General features: G+C 42.8%; 1 protein-coding gene across 1 annotated transcript; it reads left to right on the plus strand.

Moving 5' to 3' along the window:
• The first annotated feature begins 124 nt into the window (after positions 1-124).
• On the plus strand, positions 125-8,712 carry ECHDC2 (enoyl-CoA hydratase domain containing 2). Its single transcript, XM_084266252.1, has 10 exons — positions 125-279; positions 1,810-1,877; positions 2,524-2,611; positions 2,853-2,939; positions 4,118-4,210; positions 4,826-4,882; positions 6,793-6,980; positions 7,403-7,453; positions 7,730-7,777; positions 8,443-8,712. Exons 1-10 carry the CDS (start codon positions 159-161, stop codon positions 8,518-8,520), a joined length of 879 nt encoding a protein of 292 aa, XP_084122378.1. The 5' UTR covers positions 125-158; the 3' UTR covers positions 8,521-8,712.
• The last annotated feature ends 1,211 nt before the right edge of the window (positions 8,713-9,923 follow it).

Consider the following 9,923-nt stretch of genomic DNA (forward strand, 5'->3'; position numbering starts at 1 on the left):
GGGTGAAGGGGCGTGGCGAGCGCCGGGGGGCGGGAAGCAGCCACCGCCTCCCCGCCCGCCCCGCTCTGTTAAAGGCGCAGCGCCCCTCTGGCGGATCCCGGAGGTCTCGCCCTTCGCCGCCTGTAACGGGTGGCAGTCGAGCTTGGGGAACAGACGCCATGATGCGGCTGGGGAGGACGGGCTGCGAGCTGCTGCGCTGGGGCCGCGGCGTGCCTGCCTTGGCCGTCCCGCGGCGGGGCGCGGAGGTGCTGGTGGGCGCGGCCGGCGGGGAGAGCAGCGGTGAGTGCGGCGGCACCGCCCGCACCGGGGAGCGCGCGGGGCCGGGGTCAGGCCCCGGCGCTCGCTTAGCACCGGTTCCGAGGTGTCCGTGGGTGTCAGAGAGGGTTTTGCGGCGCTGCACGGAGCGGGCAGAGCCCGGTTGAATGTTACAAATTCCCGGTAAAATCACAGCGGGTCCCGACTCGGCGTCAGAGGGACTCTGGGTGTTCCCAGCCCCGCCGGGCCCTCGGCTCTGCCGGGCCCTGTTGTGCCTCAGGCAGGCCTGGAAACACCCGAGCTGTTCCTGCGGCACTGCCCGGGCGTCTCGGCCGGGGCCCCGGGGCACAGCAGGTGAGGGGCTGCTCGCAGAGGCCTTGTCAGGCAGGTGGGGTGGGCTCTGAGGCGTGTACACCTTGATGCTTCTCTCGAGAACACGATTGCCAATAAAAACACCCAGGCGATCTTTAAGTTATGCGTGCAGGAGGGCTCGGTACAAGAAGCTCTGGTTTCCATAGTGTGCAGTGCTACAGGTAGGAAGGGCGAGGGCAGGTCTCTAGAGTGTGTTTCTGCATGAGAGTCACGGAGCAATTTGAGGCCTGGTTCAGACTGCCAGTGGAACCCCTCTCTGGTAAGGGGAACTCAGGTAACAGTTCTTGGCCATTTGGCTCGTTACATACAGCCCCAGACTTGGGTGCCCGCCCTTACCTGTGTCTTTGTTCCTGTGTGACACATGTTCACTAACTGGCTGCCAGCATAGGCAGAGGAATAAAGACAGAGACCTAGCAGGGCAGAAGGACCAGGTGTGACAAATGCAAGGTGCACCTACAGCAACAGCCCCTTACAGTGCTAAGGCCTGGGGAGTGAGCAGAAGCCCAGCCAAGGAAACAGATGTGTTTTCTCTCCAAAGTGTACAGGAACTGTTGGATAATAATTTACAACACATGAGTGCAGGGGAGAAATACGCAGATGCTGTAGTCTTCTTTTTCTGCTTGGACTTAGGAACTTTGAGGAAAGTCCTTTAATTTAAATGGAGCTGCAATTTCAGAACAGTTCTGGAACGCTGAGCTGGGAATGACCAGCTTGTGGTAGTCTCATGCAAACAGCAATCCCAAGAGGATGGTTTTCTTTAAGTAAGTCCTTAATTTCATTAAGGAATACACTTGGACAGAGTGTGACTTTGCAATAAAATCTGAAACAAGTAACATTTGAAATGGAAGCCTAAGGTGGATCGTTTGGGTTTTGTTTTGGGTTTTTTTACCCTGTTCCTGCAGTAATTCTAAGACACATTCTTGGATGTCATGTTAATTTTTGTAAAAGGTTGCTTATTTGTATTATTTGCTGTGCTACTGAATTTTACAGTTGTCCTGCATAACTGGGCTTCACAGACATGGTCTACCACCTCCGCTTTCAAAATAACCAATTGTTTTAGAATATACTTTATATGCATTTTCAGGAAAGAGAAGATGCAGCATATGCAGATATTGTTCCCAGTTGAATTCCTGTGTCAGAGAATTAAATGAACTATAACTGAAATTGTCTCCTATTACTAAGGTATTGCTGAAATCCTAATGAACCGACCCCACGCAAGAAATTCATTGGGAAAAGTATTTGTAAATGAAGTGAGTATGGGCCTGGCCTGTAAATGGGTTTGGAATCATGATCAGTAGCCAACTGCAATGAGAATAGTTGTGGGAAATCTGAAATAAACACTTAACCTCTTGCTGAAGGTCAGTGGGAGACTGCAGTGGGGCAAGACAGGTTAGCCTGAAGAAAAAGAGATTGCTGTGTGTCTGTGCTGCAGTAACTTCAGGTGCAGACTGGACAGAGATACTGGAACTACCTAAGTGAGGTAGCTCGGATGCAAGTTAATGTCCTCACTTGCTGTTGTAATTACAACAAAAACATGCTCATTGTCAGACATCTTATGGCAGATGATCTGTTCAAGGTCGATGCATTCCAGAGAAAGTCTGGCTCATGCTTGGACAGGAAGGAGAGCTTAAGGTACAGCAAAGGTTCATCTCTGAATGGGAAAAAAAAGAGATGGGGAAATGTGTCATTCTGAGACTGTCATGGGAAGATCCTGCTGGCTCCACAAATATGATTTCCAGGAAATTCCCGGCACCTGGAGGGGAAAAAAGCAGAAAAACTCAACAACCTTCTATCAAAACTTTTATGATAGATTAGGAGCTTGCTATAATTAGGTGTAGTATACATATCCATATGCCTGAAGTTTTTCTTCTCTTGTTTGTACTCCTTCCCTTGTAGCTGTTCAGCGCTCTGGAAGAACTCCGCTTTGACGAGAAGGTTCGGGTGGTGGTGTTCAAGAGTGAGGTGAAAGGTGTATTTTGTGCTGGTAAGTAACAAAGGCTCTGCAAACTATTGTTAAAAAAAAAGGCTTTTAGGGCTCTGTGCTGATCAGATTGTGCCAAAACTTGGAAAATGCCTGGTAAAAATGGTCTGGCTTTTGTGTAGCAAGTAACAGACCTTACTTAATCAGAAAGCTCTAATGGCCTGTCCTCTGAAAGGGCAGAAGGGAACACAGTTCAGATTATTTTCCCTGTTCCTGGGTTTTAACTTCTTCCTTCTCTATTTAGGTGCAGACTTAAAGGAACGTGCGAAGATGGATGATGCAGAAGTTGGACACTTTGTTAAAAGGCTGAGAAATCTCATGGATGAAATAGGTACATGCTTATCTCAGTTGGGAAGTTTATTCTAGACTGCCTGTCCTGAGACACTTGGAAATGCTGCAGAAGGGGCAGGATACCCAGCAGGTTCTCCATATAGGAGCAGCTCCAGCTTCTGCCCGAAAACAAGATCTGATTAGAATTAAATACCAACTGTCCTTCTGCTGTGCCAAGGACAAGATGCATTCCAGTACTGCCTCTTCCATGACAAAGATTAGCATGCACAGTTGTGTTTAAGAAGAGAGGCAGAGCTAGACAAAATGAGCTGTGTTGGTTGTCCCACTTTCAGTACACGCTCAGAAGCACTCATGATATGGGAATGACCTAAGAATGTGGATTTGGATCTCTGAATAGATTTGCTGGATTGATTTGTTGAATGTCAAGGGATTTGTACCTATGACTTCCCCCCTCCCTTCTTTTTTTTCTTTTTTTTTTCTCTTTTTTTGGTGAAAGAACCACACATATGCTTTTATTTTTTTTTTTTTTTAAGTGTGAAAGGAGTGTGTTCTTCCACAATTGATTTCCTTTCCGTATTCATGAATTATTCTGCTCTCATTAGGAATACCAAGGTGAAATCTGACTAAAATACCTCTCAGAATTGTAGTAATTAGATTCCAAAAAACAATGTAGACAGAATGATCCTGTCTCCCAAACGACACGCAGTGTTAGAGCACAGAAATAGCACACATCTGGAGTCTGTTTCCAACCCCCTGAGTTATAAAAAAAGTCTTTTACCAAGCAGCTAATCTCGAGGTACCTCAGGCTCTTCAACTATGAGGTGACAACAATATTGACCATGTTCAGAAGCCTTGGCTCACAAAAGCACTGGAAAAGCTAATCCTTGTGACAGTGACTAGGGATGGTGCCTCTTTTGACTGTTTAACTGCAGCATCATGAGTTGGCAAGGAGACTGTTCATCATGTTTTGTGTTGCAGCATTTGTATTTGCATGCTTCTTTGCATGTATGGAGAATGTTTTACATTCTTGCAGAGAAGGGAGAGATATGAAAAGAGTTTCTACCATTTAGGGACAGTCAGAAAGTTTGTGGAGGAAGAAAATTTTTGAACAATTTTGAATTGGAGAACTATGAAAAATGTTAGAATTTAAACAAATTACAGAAGTGAGTGGAATGGAACTTCTTGAACAAGCTATGTAACCTCTCTTGTCTTCTCTAGCTGCCCTGCCTGTACCCACCATTGCTGCAATAGATGGCTATGCACTGGGTGGTGGACTAGAATTGGCGTTGGCTTGTGACCTTCGAGTAGCAGGTTTGTGTGTTGCTTCATATAGGGCTATTTGTGAAATCTGTGACTTCATTTTAAAGAGAACTTCTAATAGCTGTTAGTGGAATCCAGTAGGCTAACAGAGGAACGTCATTCAGGAAATGAGTAGACATTTGTCCAGAAATTGTGAAATTTAGTTACTATTGGGAAAGCAATTTCCTTGCTTAAAAACTGAAGCCTATTTTACAGACAAGATTAGGATTCCTTAACAAAACTATTTATTGGTAGAATAGTTATTATCATGTAATATTGGATTACCACTCTGGCTAGATCTAATTTTGCCTACTTAACTCAGCTTGGACTGGAAGCATTCCTGTTTCCATTCTTCTACCCATTGCATTTCATCTACTACAGCCCCAAGATTCATTTTTTGAGATAAAATTGCTACATTAGAGGTAAACAGCCATACTACACATCCCTCGCTGACTTGAGAGGGACATTATGTCTGTAGTATTTGGACTTTCTAGCTACTTGAAGAAATGAAGTTCCAGTTCAGTACTGACAGTTTGTAGTTTTATTAATCAGTTCAGTATCAAAAATTTGTAGCTATACAGATCAAAAAGAAACTAAGATGTTGTGTATTTTGTGTTTTTTAAATAGCTTCATCAGCTAAAATGGGACTTATTGAGACCACAAGAGGGCTGCTTCCCGGAGCAGGTATCCTTCATGAAACCTCTCTCAGCTATACAGTAAATATTTTGCCAGTAGAGCATTTTGGGTGTTTTGAAGGTAAATCAGCAGTAGCATCTTACTGTGACCCAATAAATCTCTGAATCAAGAGTTCTGTTCCAAGCCCTGTGTCAGACTTGTGAATAGGAAAGTCCCTTGTCCTGTTTGAATGCTTAACTGATGCCTCGGAAAGCCGGAATCACAACTCAGTGGCCTTGGTGACTATGAAGCAGGTATCCTTTACTGCAGCAGTGGGCACGCAGGGGGTCGCTCCTCCAAATGTGTGCACCTATGAAAGCCAAATGTCTCATATTTATACAGATGAACTATATATATTCATTCTAATTTCTAAGGAAAGGCAGGGTTATACAAATTATTTCCAGGAAGTCATTTACATTAACTTCTCCCAGATAGAGCACGCTCAGTGACACTTAGGGGGTGTCTTCTGGTGGTCTTCAGGCGTCTTCCTCACTCTCAGCATGTGCTCTTTACCTGGTTATCTGAGCTCAAAAACACATTCTGTTTTGCTGAAAACAAGATACACTCTGTCTCCCAATTGGTCATCAGTTTTACCATCCATGACTCCCCTATCTTCTACTCCCTCTGGCTTCAAGGCTGCTACCCTATTGTTATGGCTAAGTTTTGCAGCTGCTTTCATGAAACAGCTTATGTGATTACAGCCAGATTCTGCTAAAATCAAAACAAACCTATTCCTAAAAACGCACAAATTCTTACTTCTTTATCTTCAAGGCTGTTACTTTTGCATTGTTATGGTTAAGTTTTGCAGCTGCTCTCACAAGCAGCTTACACAGTTACAGCTTTCTCTTAAACTAACCTAATCTTAAACCCAGGAAAATTCTTACATCAAAGTTACATTAATTGTCTCTTAAGCTACACCTACATCAATCCACTCAGCATGATTACATTTCATTGAATCATTCCCCCCTTTTCATTATCCTTAAAAATTCTGTTGTAATTTCAAATTATACTACTCTATTGCAATGCTTCAAAAAGTATTGACCTGTTTCTACTTGATGTCTTATTTTATTTCTTCTCCAATCCCCCTATGTTATACTGGTCTGTTATATTCCTCCAGCAGGAATTCTACGAACCCCTCGGAGGACAATAGATAAAAAAGGGCCTAAACCCCCTAGTTTGTGAAAGGCCAACTGCTTTTCACGATTTTGCAAGATAGTTTCTCCCATGGCTTGGAGTAAGTGAGTTGAAAAAGCTATACTTAACATATCTGCTAGCATGAGTTATTCCAAAGGGACACAAGTGATGCTATCCACAGATTGCAATTAGAAGTTTCCTCCTTAAGTAACGTAGTTAGGCACAATCAGATGGCCTTAGATCTGCTCCTGGCCAAAGAAGGAGGCATGTGCATGGTAATGAATCAAAGCTGTTGTGCATAGGTAAATCAGGAAAAAGAAATTGAAACAGATTTAAATAATATGTGGAAGCAAACAAAGACTCTTTACCAAGTAGCTCAAGATGATACATCATGGGGATTTAAAGAAGTTTGGAATAAGCTTATTTCCTGGCTCCCAAACTTTGCCTGGCTCAAACAACTTTTCTCATTTGTTATTTTGGTAAGTATGTTACATGTTTGGAGGAGCAATCCCCTGTGTGCCCAGCGCTGCAATAAAGGATACCTGCTTAATAGTCACCAAGGCCAGTGAGTTGTGATTCCGGCTTTCCGAGGTATCATAACTCAAAGTATGCTGAAGCCTTTCAGATGCCTTGCAAAATGTGGACATATTCATCCAGTAGTTATTTAAGAAACATGATCCCTTTATTTTCAAACCTTGATATAAGGAGACAAAATACTATTGTTTGGGGGGGGGTGGGGGGCATTTCTCAGAAATGAAAAACGGTGGTTGTGCTGTTGTCACCAGGTGGAACCCAGCGCCTGCCCAGATGTGTTGGAATAGGTCTTGCCAAGGAGCTCATTTTCACGGGCAGACAGATTGATGGGCAAGAAGCCTTCTCAATGGGGTTAGTAAACCACACAGTGCCACAGAACGACCAGGGAGATGCAGCTTACCAGAGAGCCTTAGCTTTGGCTAAAGAAATCCTTCCTCAGGTGAGTGCATTATTCATGTGGTCCATGTAAAGAAGGCATTTCTGCTTCCCTTTAAGAAAGCAAACAAACAACTGGAATGCCTTTCTATGAAATGGCAAAGTCTTGGTTCCTGGGAGTTAAGTCTCTTGATTCTTTTTTGTGAATGCATTTTCTGTAGGAACAAGTGTAATGTCCAGCAGCTTAATCCATAACACAGTTTTACCTCACAGCTGCTGTACTGAAACCTTGCACCATGTATATCTGTTAACTGTAGATAATGCCAGATTGGCTTTCAAAAATACTTACTATCCTCCTGCAAGTTTCTATAGATTCAAAGGTCGTTTGGTGGTAGGATAATAATATAACTACTCACTGCTATGAACTGATGTGGCTTTAATTATTTTTAAATGTTGCGGTTTGGTGTTTGTTTTCTTTTAATAAAGGCTCCATTTGCTGTGAAAATGGGAAAGCTGGCAATAAACAGAGGAATGGAGGTAACAATGTTACTTTTTAAAAATACTAAGTTAAATGAAGTGGGTAGGAAGTTCTTACAAATTACTACAGTAACTGTACTGTAGTAACTACAGTAACTGTGGTCACAGTGTTTAGACCAGGCATTTACAAACATTTCAAGGGTTGTAAAGATTTTCTTTAAAGACAAGATTAATACAGCAGGATGTTTTTTCTGTAGTTCTGGTACAGGAATGAAGGGCACTCACAAGAAGTGAGCTGTGTGTCTGACAAACCTCACTCTTTCCCTCTCACCCCAGGTTGACATTGCATCAGGGATGGCTATTGAGGGGATGTGCTATGCCCAGGTAGGTTACCTCTGGAATAGAAAGAAACAACTGTACATTTTCTAAAGCCAGATATTGACAGTGTCCTCTGGTAATTTCCTCTAAGGGAATGCTAACAGCTAAATCTCAAGCTTTGGGAACATATTCAATTGCAGTTCCAGATACCTGTTTCAGAATGTTAACTGTTGTATCCTGCATAGCTGCCCCTCTCAGCCTGCCTGAGGCCTTCCTTACATACCCTTCTGTCTGAATTAATTGTATATTCTTAGTCTTAACAATATGTTAATTGTGGGACGAGCTTTGCAAATGGTTTCAGGTTTAACAGATTTTAAAAAGCATTCTTCTGTAGTCATTCTCATAGGGTTTGAGAGCATCCCTGTTTTTCAGCTAATGGAACTGCTCTGCCTCTCATATTTCAAGATGGTAAAGTATTATATTAATGGGTACCTAAATAGTTCTCTGGTCCACAGCCTTTGTCTTAGATGCTTTGATGGTGCAATTTACACTACAACCCAGTCTCTTAATTTTCCTAAATACAAATTGTGGAAGGGGGCACTCAATGCATCATTGAAAGAAAAGCAATCTTAGTCTTAGATGATTAAAGCCAAATTAGCCAGGACTTAGAAACACATCAGACTTGTCAATGAAAACTGTACCACTTGGTGGTTGTTGTCTTTTAAAAACAGAATATTCCCACAAGAGACCGTCAGGAAGGGATGGCTGCCTTCAAGGAGAAACGACCACCTCAGTTTATTGGCAAATGATGCTTCCTAGCTTCCCCCGATTTTTTGAAGGTAAAGAACTGAAGAGGACCCGCTGATTTCTTGGGGTTATTTTTATGACTGCACTCTGTGTGCTTAGTTCCTTGCCTTGGACTGCATTTCTAAATACTCCACTGGATCATCTGTAAGAATTCCCAAATAAAGATGTAACTTTGTATATTTGATTGTTTAAAAGAGCATACATCTCAAGTCAATGCTTATGGCTCTCAAATGTCAAGTAAGGAGTGTGAAGAAACTTTGGCTCACCGTAAGCATGTTTGGGGTTTTTTTGTTGATGGGATTTTGGGTTTTTTTTTAAAGCAGAAAAGTTGGTGCAATTAAACATTGATTGGACAAATGAAAAAAAAAATCCCTCTGAAGAGAAAGGCACCTTGCAAAGAAAGAAAACCTTGCTAAGCTTACTTCTTCCAACTCAGTGGACAGAACTAGCAGTATTAAAACAGCAACAGCCTTTCACCCCAGATCAACTGTTGTGAACAGTGCAAAACATGGAGCTGTCACTCCACCCAAATGAACTTACATCATATCAGTCCAAGATAGACACCTCTCCCATCACATTTCTTCCTTTGTTCCCTAACTGGAAGTTGAATGGATTTTTTCCTCCTTCTGCTAAGTTTTCCAGCACTGGACTGTGTCACACAATGTAGTCTCTTGGCTTCTTCCCTCTCTAGACTAGGGCCTTCAAGCAGAAGTGAATTAGTATAGTTAGAGGAATGTATTTGTAATAAACACAGGTTATCAAAATATACTTACAAAGTGTGGCTTACCACGTTAGAACTGGGCATCACTTCATGCTATGATGGTCTTGAAGTACACCACAATTTCACTTGTGCCAAAAGTTAACCAATAAATTCTGTGGGTGAGGGAACCTTGCCAGATTATAAATACACAAATTTCTTTGTAAAGCAGAGTCATGATCTTCAGTGTTCACAAAAAAGGTGGCAGATGCCACTGGTGAGATGCAGGAGTTTAAAATTTGCTTCTGGAATTGGCCTACCCTCACAGGAACTCCTGAAGCTACTCAAAAGACCTTTCTGTAACCAGTGCATGAACCTAAACTTGAGGGGTTTACACCTTGTAGGTATTCACACCTTTAATCTTGAAAGAAGCCTGCTTACTGTTTGTGTGCCTGAAGGGGAGGGGAAATCAGGTACAACTTCTGGGCTTGCTGGTTGCAGAACTTCACGATGTGACACCTTCACTGTCAGGCCTGATCCCAGCATCACATTCATTCTGTGCTGCAGGCAGTAGATGAGTTTTTTCCCCCCCCCTCCAGTTTTAGTTAGGATGCTCCAGCTACCTTCCTGCCATTTCAGATTGCTTTCTGCTAGTAGGAAAAAAAAAAGTACTGTGAGGGGAGTTGCCATCTTTATTTTAAAGTCTTG

The sequence above is a fragment of the Gallinula chloropus genome (genome assembly GCF_964237585.1).
Source record: "Gallinula chloropus genome assembly, chromosome: 6".
NCBI lineage: Eukaryota > Metazoa > Chordata > Aves > Gruiformes > Rallidae > Gallinula > Gallinula chloropus.

Bases quoted from the DNA above. Each gene is read 5' to 3' on its own strand.
- ECHDC2 (XM_084266252.1), top strand. From the start codon at position 159: ATGATGCGGCTGGGGAGGACGGGCTGCGAGCTGCTGCGCTGGGGCCGC. The intron at 280-1,809 runs GTGAGTGCGGCG...CCTATTACTAAG, and splicing joins GGCCGGCGGGGAGAGCAGCG to GTATTGCTGAAATCCTAATG. The intron at 7,778-8,442 runs GTAGGTTACCTC...TTTTAAAAACAG, and splicing joins AGGGGATGTGCTATGCCCAG to AATATTCCCACAAGAGACCG.